Genomic DNA, 19,406 nt, shown 5'->3' with positions numbered 1-19,406 from the left:
GTTGCATGTTACATTAGGCATGTTTGATTTGTCCCAACCTGGATACAACCTGTGTATCAGCTGGGTGGTCATGTGGTAAGTATGTCCTGCTGAAGGGACTGCCACTAGCCATACCATGTAAAAATACTCCCACTGTCTAGTGATCACACTGTCTGTCTCTTTCAAAAGTTTGGAAGTGCCATGGGAATGTCCAATAAATGAGCAAATATATGGGGTTTTTTTGTTTTGAATTACTCCAGTTGTCATGCCAATAGTGTCTGCTCTACTGGTTATGTGCAATGCATTGGGCCATTTCCTGACACCCAGCAGTCACCGCCCAGCTGCATTACCCGATTGCTGTTAGTTGCATTTCAAATCCAAGTTGCATGGGCTCTTGAGTTTCAGCTTTCAGGCTCAAGCACCAAGCTGTGTTGTTGCACATGAACGTATGTTATATCTCCATTTCACTGTGCTTGGAGCAACCACATTTGCAAAGAATAGGGCTTTTAAAGCTCAAAATAAAATTGGTTTGAAACTGTTGGGTGGGAGCATGCTGCTAGAGCTTTATGTTGATTTATTTTGAAGAAACAGTTGCATTTTCTGAACAGAGGAAGAAGTGTGGTTTGCAGGGCTTTGGGGAGTGTGTTTTGTAAGGCATGCATTTTTGAAACAGTTTCCTGATCCCCAATCTAGAATAAAATGGTCACCCACCAAACTTTTAAAGTTTCAAGATGATGACATTAGCAAGTGGGAGAAAGTTGTGGCTATAGATCCAAAGAAGTTGCACGTTATTGATCTAATCAAGCATTTCTTTAGAATTGTCCTGATTTTCAGTCTGACGCGCATAGATTATTTCTGTTACGACAATACACAACCTCCCAGTGTGAAATCTGAGTTTGACCAGCTGCTTTCCCCACTGCACTTTGTTGACTCATGCACTGGCCAATTGTGATCTTGGGGCTGGAGAACCATTGGAAAAAACTTGTGTAGAGCCATTCAAAAATACTAACCTGGCTTTCAAACCTAGACAAACAGCAAAAGCACAGATCTTTCTCTATTGTTTTTATTTTTTAACTAAAAAAAAGAAATCACAGGTGATTTTTTCCAGTCACTTGCCGTTAATCCTCAGTAATGTATTTTTATGAGGGAGAGAAAAACTGGTTTAAAAAAGAGGAGGGGGAATGATGCTTCCAAACTTTGGAACAGTTGTGATTTTTCTGTTTTCCTAAGCCTGCCTTCCTGTAGCCTGTCCACCACCTAATTTATTTGGTATCTACCTCGTAACTCCCATTTTAGATGGGACTTCCCCATTTTGGCCCGTTGGTTTCCTCCTACCACCTTCTAAGTTGTCCCACATTCTGTTTTAACTTTCTTTTCTTTCTTTATTTACGTCCATTACAGCCAGATCTCTATGGCTCACAGATGTGCACAGGGAAGCTCCCAGAGGTGCGTCACAGGCCCAAAAGACTCTTGCATCAAAATGCTTCTTTGAGATGTCATAGCACTGCAGCAGCAGGTTGATGTGTGTGCAGTAGATTTGTTGCTTGGCTTATCCCACTTTTTTTTCATTAATCCTAAACTTTGGAGGCCCATGTCACACATTGTTTTGTGGAGAACTTCTTAGGAAGAAGCTGTATTAAAGTGTTTACCTAGATTGGGGTGGCACCAAGGCTAAGTTTAAATGTACTTCAGGTGTAGTTTTTCATTCAATAAGCCCTACAATTCGCTGGTAGATGTTGGCCGTGCAGTAAATGGGGGAAATTACAGGCTTTCAAATTTAGGAAATTATACTGGATATTTAAAGCAATTTTTCATCAATGTAATTTCGGTGCAGAGCTGCGGCTTTCAGCGATTGGATCAATTTTCAAATGCCACCCTCTCTCATAAGATGTCCAAGAATTCATGCAAGCCTTTGGCACTCTCAGCCTGTTTTCTGAGTCCCTGGTTTCTGTATATTTACAGTAGAGAACCTACAGAGCTACAGGAGCTCGAAAAAGAGACATCCTTAGCAGCAGTGGTACAACTCAGTGTTATGATTTTGAGAATTTAAATACAGATTCTTAACCCCACAATATTCCCTGGTACACTGAAAATTAATTGTATCAGGGTGGGGTTTACCTTTTAATCAGACAGCAGTGATCATTTCAGCAAAATGTGTTACATTATTAAGCATTAAAAATCCAGTGTAAAGCTCCTAAAATACACTGTGTTGTCCACAAACATAGAATAGTCTTGTTATGTCTGCACTGAATCACCAGGAAAACAAGCTAAGCCTTAAATCATTATTCCATGGAAGAGCAGAGTTGATTTAAAGATGAGTTTCATGCACTTTTTTTCCTATCACAGTCATAACTTTCTTTTCTTTTTAAAGTTGGATCCTGGTTTTAGCTCTATATTTTGATAGAGAAGAGAATGATTGCATCTAATGTATAAGCTACTAATTTTAATTGTAAGGTGTCAATCGAAATTTCTGAAAGTAATCTTACAGGTAGCATGGGATCTTGGTAAAGATCTATGACACTGCGGCTGTTAAATATTCTAAATCCACATTCTTTCCACTTGACATCTACAGGGCATTCCAGAGCAGTGGGCCAGGCTACTACAGACCTCCAACATAACAAAACTGGAGCAGAAGAAGAACCCACAAGCTGTTCTAGATGTTCTCAAATTTTATGATTCCAAAGAAACAGTTAACAACCAGAAATATATGAGCTTTACGTCAGGAGGTAAGTTGACATCTCACTGCAAAAAAGGGAATGTCAGGCCCCAAAATGAGTCAGACTGACGTTCAACATTCAAGTGGTCAAGAAACAACCGTAAAAAAAATCCACTTTGTGGAACACTCCTGAAATGGATTATATTTCTCCTTTTGTCCCCTAAATGTCTTTGAAACCGTGACTTTTCTTTGTCACTTGTTTTTAGAAGTAAATAAGATAGTAGATGGAACAATCATTACCATTTTTAGTCAGAAGCATTAGTGGCCAAAAGTTATGTTTACTTTTGTTTCTTCGCATCCTTGTTCCTTCACAGCATTCAGATTGGGGTATGGGGTATACCTGTTCTGTGCATTTTATGAGTTACTCTTGAATCCTTGGAGCAATAGGTTACAGACTATGAGGAATTTTTGCGATACTTTGTCATAGAGGAGAATTTTCAATTTTTTTTTTTGTGTTAGCTGAGTAGAAGATTAGCTTGCATTCACAAGAAAACCTGGAACAGCTGCTATTGTGATGTAAAAGGAATGTTGCCACAGAGAATGAGAAGGAAGGTGTCCATGTCCAGAGCAGTCTCCGTAGCGTGCTCATTCCCGGAGGATCCTTCTGATTTAGCCATTACTATGCAAAAGCCTGCAAATGTGATGGGGGTGTCATTTTTTCCCTTGGTTGTGTAGATTATGCAAAATTGTCGTGTAGCGTTGCAAAAATGAGAGCGCAAGTCTGTGCTGCAGTTTGCATTTTTGTTTTAATTTGTCCTTTTTTAGGACTAGAAAGTAAGCAGAGGTTTTTACTAGGTGCAGCATATCTGGCTTGTATTCTTTGGCTATTCCTTAACAACTGAGTTGATTTTTAGACAAAAAATACCATTAAGATACCATTAGTTTGGTAAAGCTCCTGTCAACAGTTTCAGCTAATAAGGGGTTGTCTCTCTCCAACAGGCTGTGGACAGCGTTTGTAATTTAACCTGAAGTGGTTCAGTTCCCTACATGATAGTCTGTGGCAGTGGAGTCTAATTTCCTCAGTTTGCTTGTTCAACCAATACAACTTCCAAAATGCAAAATGGGAGAGCTTCTCAGTAGTTCTTCTAAAAACTGCAGTTATCTCCAGAATTTACTAACATTTGCGGGAAAGCATATTTTTTTTCTAAATTCCATAATTAAAAGATTTGACTAACTTGACACTTAATGTTTGCTAAAATAGCAGTTACTTTTGTGATGAAATGCAAAATTCAAAACAGTATATGCTTCTGAACTCAGGAGCTGTTACTGTGCTATGTCAGAATAGAACTGCCATGGCTAAGGGGGATTTTGGGGAAGCTTGTATGGGGAAACATTTTCAGCAAGCTAAAAGGAATCAATGCATGTAATTTTTTTTTTTTTAAAAAAAGAAAAAAATCTGCTTTAGCTCTTGGGTGGAACAGAAGCATTGACTGTTAAAGGACAATTTGCATTTTCTTGGGTGAGTTTATTTACTAGCAAAACAGGGCAAAAAAAATAGGCACAAGAAACTGTAGAAAAAGAATAACCGAGTATATTGTCCTGCTATCTTGCTTGCTACGTGAAATGACTATTGCTACCGGAGGGATGTTGTGAAAGAAAAATGCTATCTATTTGGATTTACTTGTTCTGTGGGATTCCCCACAACAGGCAGATTTTTAACTGTCTGGTTAATTTTCCCTTGCACATTGCAGATAAAAGCGCCCATGGATACATAGAAGCCCATCCTTCGGTGAGTGTGAAAGTAACCTTTTACTTTCATAGCATTTAAGAATTGTGGAGCAAGCTGTGAGCTTTGCCTTTTGTGATAGAGTGCCAGCCTTGTAGGCTGAAAGTACATTTTAGTGTCTTTGCAGCAGCAAAAGAGGGATCACTGGCTGTTTTCTCATTTTCTGTTTAAGAACTTTTAAACAGATGAAAGTCTGGTTTTGCAGACAGAAGATTGCTTGCTGTTCTTAGCCATGGTGGAATATATAATTCGCAACAATATGCAGTACTGTCTAATTAGCCTATTTTAATTTAGTTTTAACAACTTAGAATCCATTTCTATTAAATTTTATGATTTATCCTTAGTACAGCTGGATATGTAGCTGAATATAAATAAGGTTATAATTGATATGTAACTCACTGGAACCATTGAAAGAAAGTTTTAAATAATCATCCACTCTAATTAATACTGGATTGCCATAGCAATCCCAGAGATGTAGTCATGACATTCACATTAATATTGACCAGATTTATTAGTGTTAATGTTAGTGCATTAAATAGCAAATGACTGAACGGGGATTTGGCCTTTATTTTCAAGTGTTAAGCAACTTAATTTTAGGTTTGTGATTACACAGCAGAGAGTGTGTATAATGAAATGAAAATCATCTTTGAATATTCACACTTCAGATTTTCAATCGATGCCACTTTCATTAAATAAACTTTTAAAAGGAAGTTTGGGGTTCACCAGAGCATAGTAAGCCTTCCCAGTAGCTTTTTCCAGTGGGTATGGACACACTGGTAGATGCTGTGGTATTTTGTTCTAGCAGGCATAGACAGTAGTGAGACAGTCAAGATGTCAGCTTTCAAAAGTTACCGACTCAGAGGATGCTGGCTGAATGTTACAGTACAGGCAAAACAACTCTCTGACAGGATCGAGCAGTCATTGGAATTACTTTAATTTCATTTCACTCCTTAATGAGAGTCTGGTATTAAATAATATGACATTGTATATGTTCTAGCTACACAATTTAGTGCTGTCAGACCAAGCATGGAGCCCAGTGGAAAAAATAGTTACAGGAATTTGACATAACAGAAATGTGATTATTCCCTTCTTTTTATTTCTCTTAATCATCTTCTATCCCCATGTAAGCAAAGTACTAACAATGTGTAGGAAGCTATACACTAATCCAATGTCTGACCAAGTAACATTCATGTTCCCATTAGGCTGCCCCTTGCTTGCCAGAATAGGCCCTTAAACTGGTATTGACTGTCTGATGTATCATTCCCTACTTCGGCCAGATTAGTAGCCTGTTTCACTATTTAGCTTTAAAAGTTGGGTAACGAGACTGAGTCTCAGAGAACACAGAATACCCTGTGGATGTGCCTCTGTATGACAGTGTGTTCAAGTACAGGTGACTTAAGGCAGCGATACAGTCATCTGTTCAGTAAAACACAGACGTGAAGATTAGGTCTCCCTGTTCCCTGCGGGCTCTCTCTTCCTGGTATTTATACTGGACCAAATTGATGACATTTTAAAGATAATGCAAGTGAGATGTGAATATGTAGAATAATGCCTTTTATTTGCTTCAGTTCTCCATGTAGTCTGTTGTAGCCAGCTTTAAAGCAGTTGGTAAACACTTAACAAGGCACCTTCTCAGGTTTTTGTTTCACCAGCAAATTTGTGACAACGTGATATAACCCCCTGCCTCTGAGTAGCAGCTGGGACTGGTGGGGGGGTCTCAACTCGCCTAACTTTAAATATCTGCACTGTAGGCTTCAGTTTACATGTAGACAACTGATCAGCCAGACTTCCCTTGCCTGCCCTGTATTTGGAGGCTGCCTGAAGGTCAAGTGCACCCTGGCAGTGGCTTTTATTCTCCGCCGCCTGTAGCGGGAGCCTGGGTGAGCAGTCGGGGTGCCTGCCTGGCAGCCCCAGGCAGGTCGGTGGGATGCACCTCGCTGCTGAGAGGGCTGCATTCACTCTGGGTTACTGTTGTGGTAAGAAACAGGCAAACTGTGGAAAGATCAGTGTGTTAACCTATGATTATGTAAAGGAGAGGATGGTGTTGAAAAGGGAACTACTAAACGGGGAAATTCAGCACTGTGGAAACAGGCAATATGATTACCCCACCAGTAAAGCAGTAAAGAAACAAAGAGCCTTTCTCTCCATAACCAAACTCCCAGCAAGATGGTGAAGGAGGCTTTGCACTTTGAAGTGTGTTAATTAACCTAGCCAGTAGACACCTGTTAGCTTAATTAACTGTTACAATTTCTGTAGACACAATGCCAAAGCAATTAGCCAGCAACTAGATGTGATTTCTCGTGATATATTCAAGTACTACATTTTGTAAAATTAGACTTTGACTAAACACAGGAGTGATTTAGATGTTTTTAGCAAAAATTAAAAACACCAAGACAAATTAACAAAACAGCACGATAATTTGTAACCTTTAAATTGTATTGTGTCATGTGTAACTTAGAACTGAGGCCTGTAGGACTATAGGCACATCTAGATTGGTTTCTGATGTCTAAGCAGACTAAAGGTGTGTGTAATTATCAAACTTCCGAAGTGCCAAAATGGTGACTGTCACATGCTGTCTGTCCACAGAGCACAAAAACAGCATCAGAACCCCCACTAGCTCCCTCTGTTTCTGAAGAAGAGGATGAAGATGATGAAGAAGAGGAGGATGACAATGAACCTCCACCTGTTATCGCACCACGGCCCGAACACACAAAATCAGTAAGTCCCAGCTTTGGTTAGGACTGTATTTGGTATAATTCAGAGCTGCATCTTTCTGATCAGACAGCACTTGCCGTTCATGGATGAAGACTCTGGGGGCTGGAGTCCTACCATGACATAGTGCTTCACCCAAGCAACTGACACCAGGAAAATATGTTTTGAACTTTCACATTTAGTTATGAGTTTCCTGTGATTCTTGTGATTCTGATTCCTGTGATACCTCAGTATCAGATTGTGTCTTTTAATGCTACTGGTGTAAAAGTGAGCAGCTTTGTCCAAAGTATCTGTGTAGGCTCTCTGTCATCAGTGGGGAGAGCAGTCATCAGATGCAGTTCACACCCTTGCATGATACATTGGGAAAATGTCCCTTGGAGGTACCTGTCCCTCTCCACAGACTGTATTAGTACCTAAATGAACAGCTTAGACTACACCCTTAACTTTGACATGATTGAAGTGTGGTGAAAAGAATCCTACGCAGCTATGCATTGTAAAGAGAAGGTAGGTCTCTGAAGGACTGGAACACAGCTCCTAAAGGCCACCCCCTAAAGCTTGAAATAACTGATGAGAAGTTAGTTCAACAGTTACGATCAGAAAAGGGAAATGCTCCCTGCTTCTATTCAGACGCATACCAACTAAAGAGTCAATTTGTTACCCATGAAAACACACGAGCATCAAGGAACAAGGCTCTGGGGCCCTGGAACAGATCTACTTCTGTATCCTTGCAACACAGGAAATTCATTGTTTCAGTCATCTTTCAGAAAATCAATGATAATTGAAAATGAAACTGGCCATGAACTTGTGTAAAACTAGCCTTTCATTTTTGTCTGTTCAGTTTGAGAAGTGGACAGCAAAAATAAACATTTGAAATATGATCTCAGGGGTATCTCTGCAAGCCATCTTTCTGACACAAAATAATTTCTTGTCACAGATCTACACACGCTCTGTAATTGAACCTGCCGCTGCACCAGCACCAGCTAAAGAAGCCACCACTCCCCAACCTGAAAACTCAAACACAAACACTTTGTACAGAAACACAGACCGGCAGCGAAAAAAATCCAAGATGACAGATGAGGAGATCCTAGAGAAACTGAGTACGTATTCTGCATTTCTTGTCTGATAAAGCAGTGTACTGTATGCATGTCTCAGGATTATACGTACCAAATGTTCATCCTCAGTTTAGCGTCACTTATGACTACCTACACAAACTGTTATCGTGCTTAGAGGAAGCAAGAGAGTACTCTGGGTAGTCATTCTGCCTCTGAGGGCAGCTGTGACTGGGTTGGATTTGCCTGAGCCTCCTTCTATGCTAAAGGCAAAAGCAGAGATTATTTCTGGTTGACCAGAAGGCTGTGACCTAGTGAACTCCTGCGTGCTAATGGCCAAATTGAACAGAATGTTTGGGTTCCTAAATTCTCTTTAGACTCCTGACTTCTTACCAGTCATTGGAGCCAAAACACTTTGCAGAAATCTGTTGGGTTTTGGGGATTTTTTTTGCTTGTTTGGTTTGGTTTTGGTTTTAGTTTTTTTTATCAGTAGACAACTACAGCACTAAGCTGATTCCTTCAGCCTCAAGGAGCTCTCCTGCTGCAGATATTCTAGTGGTGTCACTTCTATGATTGTTGTTAGTACTTCTACTAATACATCATTTTTCATTTTTATAAGAATTTTACATTTTTGTCAGAGATAATTCCTTTGAAAGTTCACACCATGGATAGAGAGGAAGAGGTGTTTTTAGTGTGCCCCAAAAGAAGAAAAAGTACTTTTCTAACAATCCTTATTTTATTTCTTAGCTTTATGCTTATAAGGATGTATCAGACACATCTATGTGGCATGATCAGGTAAAACTGCACTGCAAGCATTTCTCAGGAGCCAGCCTCCATCACATCCACTGTATATACCTCAGATACATGGAACTTTGTCATAGCTAATTCCCAACCAGTTAATACTATTAGAATCGTAGCCATTGGCCCCAGACCCCTGCGCAGATCATACTCTAGGAAAGCACATCAAGCCCTTCGTGATTCTGCAGTAGAACCAGTTTAATCTGCTTCTTGCACGTAATAGCTGCCAGTGCTATGTTCTCAGATAATAAATGGCTGGGTTCATAACATAGCCCAGTTTACACTGTGTCTACCATTAACTGTTAGGATAAAAAGTGGATTGATCTACACCTCCTTGTGTTTGATCTCAAAGCTAATAATGTTCTCTCTTTAATGGGGGCAACTGCTTGTGAAGGGGTGCAGTCTGGCTCTGGCTTCTTCACAGTGGTGTCCATGCTTGTTCTGGTGCTATACCAGCATTTTTGTTGTAGCTGATGGCTGGTGTGACTGCAGAGACTGAAGTCTTCCTTAAGCTGTGAGATTTCAGCTGCTTGTGTAGAGTTTTCTGCACCCTTAGCAGGTTGACAGGACTATAAACTGAATCTCAATGCCATTACGGAGTATCCAAGGGCTAAATTCAATAGCTTTAGCTGAGGGCACAATGAAATAAATTCCAGAGCAGATAGTTGCCTCACCAGGTATGTCAGCTTATAAAGAGAGGAATTACAGCTTCTTCAACTGAGGCTAAATGTTTGACGCAGGCTTCCAGCATGAGATCTGCAAGTACCCTGTATACGTGGATGTAAGTATGCATATCGTTTATTCAGGCTTCTGTGTATGCCAGATTAGGACTGAGCCCTTGAGTTATTGTGGGTTATATCTTTGAAATGTTACATGCTTTCCTGCTTTTTCTTTCTTAAGAATTTGATACCAAGTGAGCAAGGTCTGAAGGTCTGCCTTGGACAAATTGTGATGTGGACAATGAAAATCTTTTTGTGCTTTCATGAAGCTATCTGAAAATGGGGGTGATGCTTTTTTGTTATAGTCCTGGGCTAATTGGATTTAAGCATGTGTGGTGGTTGTTTTCTTCTGTTTTGTTTTAACTCATATGATTTCTCCACCTTGCTTGCTTCCCCCACAATTGATTTTATGCTACTTTTAGGAAGATGTCCCCTGCTCTCTTTTATCTTAAATTGCTTTCATAATTCTCTTCTGCTTGAAATAGCTTGGGTTATTTTAGAGCCATTTTCATTACAAGTTTTACTAGGGAGTAAAGCCTGTAATATTGAGATAAGATCAAACAAAATTCTGTCTGTAATGAAATCATGAATATGTTCCACTGTAATTATAAAACAGAAAGTGGCCCAATTCTGCTTCTTTATCCACTTAATTTAAGACTTGGTAAAGGAAAGTGCTTAAAGACATCAAAATAGCTGATATGTTTATCTTTTGTCCAGTGTAGGGAGTGATTCTCTGAACTGGAGCCATGTACCAGTCACTCTGTTGATTTTAGTGCTGTCATACTTGATGTGCATTGGCTTAAGCACAGGAAACCAGCCACAAACAACTAACTTGTGAAAGCAGCTACTCCAGTTTTGAGGAAAAACTCCAGAAATCTGAACTGCAAAATCAATGGCAAATTTGGAAAATTCTTTTTCAAAATATTTGTTTTGCAGTCGTCTTCTTTAGTCTTTTCTAATGTGAACTTCCATGAACTTCTGCTATCTGTTCTGATAGATACACAGTTCCGTTAACTAGCTGAAAATAGCACCTAGCCAGACACCGGCAACAGTGTTTTTCCTGTTGTCCAGCCCAGCACGGGATTAGGGCAGTATTTGATGTAGTACTGCAGAATCTCAGGAGGATCCCTGTCTGGGGCATGGTTAAGCTCAGCAGTGTGAGCGGGAGGCTATGCTTTCTCATTTCACATTCCTTCTTCCAGTCAGTTAAAAGGGAGTCCCCCAGTCCTCCAGTCATATTCTTCCTGATCGAAGAGTTATTTTGTAGTGGAGACCCACTATAGAGAGGCAGAATGAAAGCTTCATCTTGCGTTACATGTTTCAGCAGTGGGCACTAGCTGGCGTTCCTGGAGTTCCGGGTTAGGGGAGCGAGTACCATGGGGCAAAGGAAACCTCTTCTCCTGCAGCTATTAGCAACCTCGCCAAGGCCAGCAAAATTGTTTTAGCAGTGAGCGTACCAGATGGTGTTGATGCCCCGTCTTCTTGCCGTGCTGGCAGGCAGGATTCCTGGCTAGGCATCCAGTCAGATGCCCATTTGGATGTTAAAGCCCCTCTGCTCCACAGAAATGGCCTGGCCAGGGAAGAGGGATGTTTGTTACTACTTACAGTGAATGACGCATCACCTAGTTTTGTTTTGGATGCACAGGTGAACAAATAAGTATGTGTTTGTATTTGTAACACAGGAATATTGCCAGATCAAACAAAATATGCTGCAAAATGTTGGAGGTCTTTCCTCTTGAACTAATCCTCTTAGAGTATTTCAGTGATGTATGTTACAAGTTAAATCTTTAGAAGTCATTTGCATTGAGCCATCACCTTAGGCTTCATTGTTGTATTTTATCTAGGAAACTACTGGACCAGAAAAAACAATATTGTTTTTTTAATTATTTTGTTTGAGTTTATCAGATTTTGGCTCTGTCATTTGACACAAACACAGTATCCTAATTACTGCCTTCTTTCCGTTTAGAGTGCCTACATCTCTGAGTGGGCAATGTGCTGTCAAGCAGTGCGTGCTTTAATTTTAGCTTTCAGTGGCACATGAGCTCCACAACAGCAGATGAACCCAGACTGTCCGATGCCCGGTGCCGGACAGGCTGGCTCTGCCTTCCTGCTGCTGCAGCGCAGAGCTGCCGGGAGGCGGCAGCACCCCGTCTGGCCTGGCTTCTGAATCGCATCACCTGCACTCATGAAATTATCAGCATCTCATTTGTGCAGCTGTCTGTGTAACACTAGTGCCTGAGGAGCATTGCTGTTCTTGTTATCCATCACAGCTGTGCTTATTTCTGAAGATAAGCATGTGTGCAGTGTTGAGAGTGTGAGTCAAATGCTAGTTGCTGATCCAAGTCAGGTTGAAGACAAGCAGTTTGATTCTTAAAATGGCACAAGCAAGGTCTTCTTTGGAACTTGGTCTGGTGATAAATTATGAGGGTCATCGTTCTTAAAGCCCCATAATTATTGATTATAACATGAGATGCTGTTCTTTAAAAACATAAAGGCATTCTTTTGGCAAACTGCTGTAAGGTCGAGAAGATCCCCTCCTGGAAACACTTTGCAATATTCTTTCTGTTCAGAAAATGGCACCTGTTCATAAAAATTGATTCCAGAACCCAAGGTGCATTTAATCTTCGGAAGTATTAAACCTTCTGTTGAATCACACAGAGTATGTATTCCTAAGAAAATAAAGGCTCTGTTGTTTCAGCTTTCATTGATGTTTATAGACAACAAATACTTTCATTGGTACTTGTTCTTTTCTGACATCTGTCTCCTGTGAATGTTTCTGCATGTTCTTAGTTTCCTGTCAAGGTAACTCTCCAAAGGACTGTAGGAAATCAGTCTTCATGGAGGCCATCTGTGCTACAGAGCTGCCTGTATTGTTGTTGTTACCCAGCTGACAACAGACAGCTCACAACCCCGGACAATGGGGCTGCATTTCTGATCTGCTGGAAGGTAGTATCTCCATTTTTAACTTAGCATCTTTAATTTTGTTTCTTTCAGGGAGCATTGTGAGTGTGGGAGATCCTAAGAAGAAATACACTCGATTTGAAAAAATTGGCCAAGGGTAAGTCAAATCACAGTTACTTATACAAAAACATGGGCCAGGTAGTTTGCTGCTGTAATATCAAGCGTGAAGTCAGGCAAGCTCCAAACATGTTCAGACTTGGGGTTTAGATTCTCCTGTCTCTCAGTACTGATCAGAATTTGTAACTGTGGTCAGAAGGCATTGTCAAAGACAAGTTAATGCTGGCAATGTCTTGTCTGCAGCAAGGAGCAGGACCTGGAAGATCTACTGTCCCTCAAGTGTGTGGCACCTGTTTGCTTATTTTCCTAGGAGAAATCAGTTTTGTATGTCTCAAAATAATATGGCCATGCTAAAGAAAGGCGAAAAAACTTTATTGCCAAAAAGAGCAACTTACCACCTGATAGTTGTCAGATAAATAACAGTTCTCAATAACATTTCTTTCAAATATTTTGCTTAAAAAATTACTCAGTGATCAGGAGTATAACCACATAGTTTAGAAACTGAAACCAGAGATTAAAAAATAAGCTCTCTTTTCTAGCAGAGGTAGTAAAAAAACAAAAATTCAGTAATAAACACAGTGTTGATGCACAAAGTACTTGATGAGAAAATGCATCATTTGCCTGATGACAGACCACTCATGGATCCTGCAGGTTTTGGGAGTTTACTGAAAATAATCAACTAAGCTATTCCCTTTTGAAACACAACTTTGCGTACTATAAATAGGATTGATTTGAAATACTTCCTATGTGAGGAGGCAAGAAAAAAATAAATTACATCAAAATTAGATATCTGACTTGCATTTTAAATATGGACAGACTTCCTGCTCTGTCAAAGTTTTCTTGGCTGTATTGTAATTCCAGGAGGGCTAGCACCATTTGTGTAACACAAGGATCACACTGCTGTCAGTGTGTGACAGAAACTGTTTACTGACATCAGGAGATACTTTTCTGCCTTAAGTGTTTGTGAGGTTTGAACTCAGGGTAGTGTGTTGCTGACTTAGAACTGATATATACTGCAGAAAGCCAGACACACTCATGCTTTTTCTCTGGCATGCTTTATCATAGGTATATCTTGTTTGGTAGGGCACTTGTGGGAAGGTGTTTCTGCTCCATTCATTGTATAAACACCCTTTCTCAGATTCCAGCTTGCTTTCTACCTGAAGCTTTGGTCCTTACTGTCATTTGTAAAATGTTGGTGGACTCTTAGAGCTGTGCCAGTCTCTCAAAAGATAAGCGTCAACTGAAGAAGTGAGAGTCAGAATAAACGTGCGTGTGAAGCAGATTAGTGCTGTCACCGTGAGAATATGACCATCACCCTCACAATCTTTTATTTTGACAGTCCTAGGAGTGAGCTTGTACAAAGGTGCTTCAACAACTGGTGGAAAGACAAGTGGCTAATATCTGGCCTAAAAGGGTATCTAAATTGATTTCCTCCAGCTTTTAGTACAGCCCGAAGATTGCATGCCCTTCTTACAGAGGAGTGAGTGTGCTGCCGTAACCAGCTCATGACTAATGCCGCAGGTCAATTTACAGTGATGGGGAAAGATCCTAAAGAAAAAAATCACCACAAAGGTAATCAAACAGGATGATCAGGAGGAACTGTACTGCTGCATGGCTGGGGTTAGTGTGTCTGTCTGCAGCAGGGCTGGGCTGAGATGCACTGCCTCAGATAGTGCTGATGTGCTTAGTTGATGTAGGTGCCAGTTCCTGAGCTGCCCGCCTTTGCAACGAGTTGGGTACAGTTATGCCAGAGGCACTAGTAGTGTGGGAAGCGGGTAGTTTTTTAGTAGCTGCTAATGAGAGCACCACAAGGCAGTAAGAGACATGGCTGCTTGGAGAACTGCAGATAGAGAGCCACTTCTTATGTAAGGAAAAGCAGCTTGACCGGCACATGCACTTCATGGCTTCATGCAGCTGGTAAGTTAATAAACAGTGTGATGGTTTTACAGTCACTCTGCAGTGAACGGTAGTCAGCAGGCCTGTGCTGAAGAATAGGTCAGCTTCAGTGCTGAGTCTCTGGTTTGTCATCTCTCTCCAGTTGAGGATGGAAAATGCTGCTGACACTGGAGGAAACTTACTTAACTAGTTCTTGATAAAGAGGCTGTGTTTGCTCAAACAGTGTTAGCTCTTGCTAGGAAGACAAATTAGATTGGAGCCATGAGCAGCCTGGGTTCAGGTTGGTTTTTTTAACTTGTACTGCACTGCATCAAAGTGACACAGATCTAATTGTGGGCCCTGGTACTTGCCTAACTGCATTAAAACCAAGATATTACAGTGGCGTTTAAAAGTTAGATACAGGTCAGAAATTATAGATGCTTAGAAGTAAAAGTTCATAATGCAGAATCTCAGAGCCCTTGCAATTAATTCACAGCTTTACTTAAATTACTCACCTTTATCTAAACTCTTCACAGATGGCCTGGAGCATACCAAAAGCATCCTAACTTAAATAGCTGTTTTTAAATAAACCCTGACAGGACTTTGCTCAGGAGGTACAGCACAGTGTTAGCAAGTCTGAATAAATGGTGTTGGCTTTTTATGAAAACAAATTGGATTAATCTTGACAATTAGTCATAGGAAAATGCATTTGCATTTATATTAAAAGAATACATAGCGTGCCCAATGAGAACATTGTTCTCAACACAGACGTACAGTCTCTGGTGCCTGTTGAATTAAAATGCGTCAGAAATATTTCAGCCTGCAGGTAAACAAGCAGGCCAGGGGATCATGTAAAAATGAGCAAACCGGTTTTGGCGTTTTTGGTCAATGGGACACTTGACGGATGCGTGTTCCCACTTCTCAGAATTCCCATTCCATGGGCTTCTTAAATGATGGCAGCATAAACCTGTGGTTTAGCTCAGAAGGAAGCCCCATTAGGGTTTACAAGGCCACAGTTGCTTTTAAACCCAAAGGGATTTCCTCTGATTGTGGCCTTTCCGGCCCGTCACATCATTACAGGGGAAGAACCTCTTTTAATGAGAGGCAGATGGCAAACAAAACCCCACACTGTCTAGTCTGCAGGTGAGCATGCCATTTATTTCTGGTGGCTGTACAACACAACCTATGTCTGCCACAGAAGCAAAACAGAGACACCATGAAGAGTCCTTCATGTGTCTGGTGCACCTAACAGAAGCAGCTGCTGGCACACAAAGAAGCTGTCTAAGGATCCTCTGTTTTGAGTAGTTCTCCATTTGTGTGTGAAACAATATATGCCTTAACCTGCTCTAGCTGTGACCTCTCAGGATGGCTGGAGAAAAGTTTCCTTGCATGCTCAGATTTCCTCAGATGGCTGTCACATGTATTCAGGGTTCTCAGAATGATTGCATGGTGTTGCCTGAATTTTGCAGATAGATTCAAATAAGAGGTCTGAGAGGGCACAATGAGACTATGTTACATTCCTTGGGGGAAAAAAAAGCTACACACACACACAAAAAAAAAAGGGGGGGGGGGGGGAGTCCGGGGACACAAGGCAAAACCAGAGAAAATGGGAAAATAATTAAATGTATTATTTTCCAGTTTTTGTAAACACTCCCACCTGTAAGTTTTGAACTAAAATAATTTAGTATGTACATTTGAGATTTGAAGCAGCCCTTTTTCTTCATGTTGGACATAAGTTTTATCTTGGATACCCTGCATGGCAGAGGGCTGCTGCCTGAAGGAGTGGGTGAACAAAGGTGTTTTATAAACACTACAGGCAGCAGAGATCTCCTATCTGGGCTTGCTTTCACTCATAGGGACTAAACTGCTTCTCATTTCTTCGCTGCTGTTTTGTTTCTAGGGCATCGGGAACTGTTTATACAGCAATCGACATCGCCACAGGACAAGAGGTAAGTGTCAACATTCCCAGCAGATTTTGCAGGTATTCAGTGCTTTCCCCTCTGGTGTGAACTGTGGATGGGGCTTCCGGGACACCAGTAGATCTTTACTGCAAAGGCTTTTCCTCTGAAGCACAGACTAGTGTCAGCTGGCAAAATACATCATCTGCTGTCTTCAGCTTTTCAGTGAAAGCTCTTCAAGGGCAACATGGTTCTGTGCCTCAGTAACTGGACACTTAGGGTGGCCATCCACTTTCCAGCAACCATTACACCGAGATGTTGATTAATGCCTGAAGAGGTGCCTGCAAATTCCTTGGGGGCAGGTCCTGGTCTCCCTGGAATCAGTAAGAGCCTTGGTCCTCTCTGCTTGGGCTGATGCTTCACCCATAACTTTTAAGGCCAATTGTAATTATTTTTTTACTTACTGCCTTCAGAACAGGTCAGTGCTCTCCACAGTATTGTTGGTCCCAGCCTGGTGGCATGTTACATCATCCCTGAATGGGTATTTTAATTGAGAGAAACCTGTAAAGAAATCCCAGCAAGCTTTTGGGCCTGTTAAAAACTGTATAATTTTTATTGACAGTGTAAATGTATTGGTTTAGAAGTTGTTATATCTCTGTTCCCCAGTGTGCATGAAGTTGTGCTATTACAGAGAGTGGTGGTCTATATATATAGTTTAACTCTCTACATTTGCAGTATAAAATCTGCCTGTGGACCTGGCCATAGATCAGTTAGCAATACAAATTGTAAAACCTAGAGATCTGTCATAATGAGAGGCCTCAGGAGAGGTCACGGGGTGGTCACAGATTCCCCTATTGCTGTGAGGAATAAATAGCTTCATTACGTTGCCTAACATTACGTCGCCTAATTTCAGACAGACTTTGACCCTGTTAACTACCAGAAAGAATGCAAGGAGGAAAGCGGTATCTTTCAGAGAAGGCCACCCTAGCTCTGTCTTAATTACTAAATACATTAATGCATCAACTAGCTGATGGAGGCTGCTGTCATTCAGTCCCAATTTATTTTAATCACAGGTTCAGACAGTAATACTATTTAGCATTTTTTCCATCATGTGTTTCATCTTCAAAGTATAATGCAAGACCTAATTAAGGGGAGATCATGTTTAGGATGCAATTTTCTGTTTTAGTCATACCGAAGCTGGTTGACACACACACTGACAAATGAGAAGATGTCTGTCAAGAGCAAAGTTCTCTCCTGAACAATACAGTCACATTTAGGACCGGTGTCAGTGACAGCCTATTGCAGCCCATGAACTAGTCGCAGGGAAGTGGGAGACAGGAGAGTGAGAAACAAATCTTGAAGGAAAGCGGTGTTAACCCCCTTGTAGTGGCCAATTTAAAGTATCATCTTAACATTAATTTCCTTTTCCAAGCTAGAGTTTTTGAATATCATAGAACCATGGAATGGGTTGGGTTGGAAGGAACCTTAAAGATCATCCGGTTCCACCCCCCTGCCATGGGCAGGGACACCTTCCACCAGACCAGGCTGCTCAAAGCCCCGTCCAACCTGGCCTTGAACACTGCCAGGGAGGGGGCAGCCACAGCTTTTCTGGATGGCACATCCCTTCCCTCCGGTGTGTGACTGCACCACACAGCTTGGTGTCGTCGGTGAACTTGCTGAGGGTGCCTCAATCCCACTGTCCACGTAGCCAAGAAAGATGTTAAACAGCGCCAGTCCCAACACCAACCCCTGAGGACGCCACTCGTCACTGCTCTCCACTTGGACATCGATCTGTTGACTGCAGCTCTTTGAGTGTGACCATCCAGCCAATTCCTTATCCACTGAGTGGTCCATTCGTCAAATCCATCTCTCTCCAATTTAGGGACAAGGATGTTGTGCGGGACAGTGTCAAATGCTTTACACAAGTCCAGTTAGATGATGTCAGTTGCTTTCCCTTATCCACCAATGCTGTAATATAATATGTAATATACACAAACTCTGCCTGAAAATCTAGCTAGAAAACCAGGAGCGAGGGCGGAGAGGTGGTCTCTTTCATGCTGTGTCAAGAGCGGGACTAGACAGTGGGAGAGGCTGGGTAAATTGCATACGGCGGGAACAAGAGGCAGACTTCAAATAGCCACCAGGCCGCATCTCCCCACAAGGTGCGTGTCGGGTTGGAGGGCTGTGCTGGGACTGCTGGGGAAGATGTGTTTGTAGGAGTCCTTGGCCAGAGCTGAGCTGGATGGCAGCTAGGGAAGCAGGGCTGAGCCCAGAGGGACGGGGCTGGCAGAAGCAGGCTCGGCAAGGAGGCCAGGACGGAAAACTTAAGTGGAGACCGTGGCTACCTGGGAGAGGATGGGACTTGGCAGAGGAGCCAGGATGAGGCAGAGACAGGATGGCTACAAGGTTTCGGAGCCAAAGCGATCATATTACTGATAAACAGACAAGGTGGTGCCTTAGAGAATCCCTTTGCTCTTTGGGGCTACAGTTTTAAGATTACTGATTTATCATTTCTGGCTGTCAGCAAATAAATCTGAACCTTACTGGTAGTTTCTCATCCACCTGCAGTGCTGCACTGTGTAACTGCTCTTAGATGGAGGTCTGCAAGGGATCTAAAAGCCCTAAACCCTGCTTATAACCCGAGGTGTATCCATAAAATACCACAGAATGGATTATTCTTTTTAAATAATTGCAAATCTAAACTGTGTTAAAGAATGTTACTTAGAGTTGCAAAATCAAAATTCAGGAAGTTAGGAAGTGTTAGGATTGGACTTTTTTTGTTAACCTTAATGATCTTTTTAGTACAGCATTTTATACGTAATGTCCATATGTGTTTTCTTTCAGTTATGCAATCAAGTCAAGAATAACAGCAGTTGCTGGAATAATGATCAAAAATCATATAATTGCTAAAGTATT

The 19,406-nt window shown here is 41.4% G+C and overlaps 1 protein-coding gene across 5 annotated transcripts in view; it reads left to right on the top strand.

Annotated features, from left to right (window-relative positions):
• Positions 1-19,406, top strand: part of PAK3 (p21 (RAC1) activated kinase 3) — a 150,456-nt gene that overhangs the window by 111,382 nt on the left and 19,668 nt on the right. For 4 of the 5 annotated variants that reach the window (XM_074882659.1, XM_074882656.1, XM_074882657.1 and 1 more), the window contains 7 exons: positions 1,381-1,425; positions 2,552-2,705; positions 4,387-4,424; positions 7,008-7,139; positions 8,068-8,230; positions 12,694-12,757; positions 16,493-16,541. In XM_074882659.1, coding sequence (XP_074738760.1) covers positions 1,381-1,425; positions 2,552-2,705; positions 4,387-4,424; positions 7,008-7,139; positions 8,068-8,230; positions 12,694-12,757; positions 16,493-16,541 — 645 coding nt within the window. The remainder of the gene's footprint in view (positions 1-1,380; positions 1,426-2,551; positions 2,706-4,386; positions 4,425-7,007; positions 7,140-8,067; positions 8,231-12,693; positions 12,758-16,492; positions 16,542-19,406) is intronic. The other variant, XM_074882660.1, reaches the window with a different exon arrangement.

Source organism: Strix uralensis, chromosome 13 (genome assembly GCF_047716275.1).
Source record: "Strix uralensis isolate ZFMK-TIS-50842 chromosome 13, bStrUra1, whole genome shotgun sequence".
Lineage (NCBI taxonomy): Eukaryota > Metazoa > Chordata > Aves > Strigiformes > Strigidae > Strix > Strix uralensis.
This window is presented reverse-complemented; position numbering and strand designations above follow the sequence as displayed.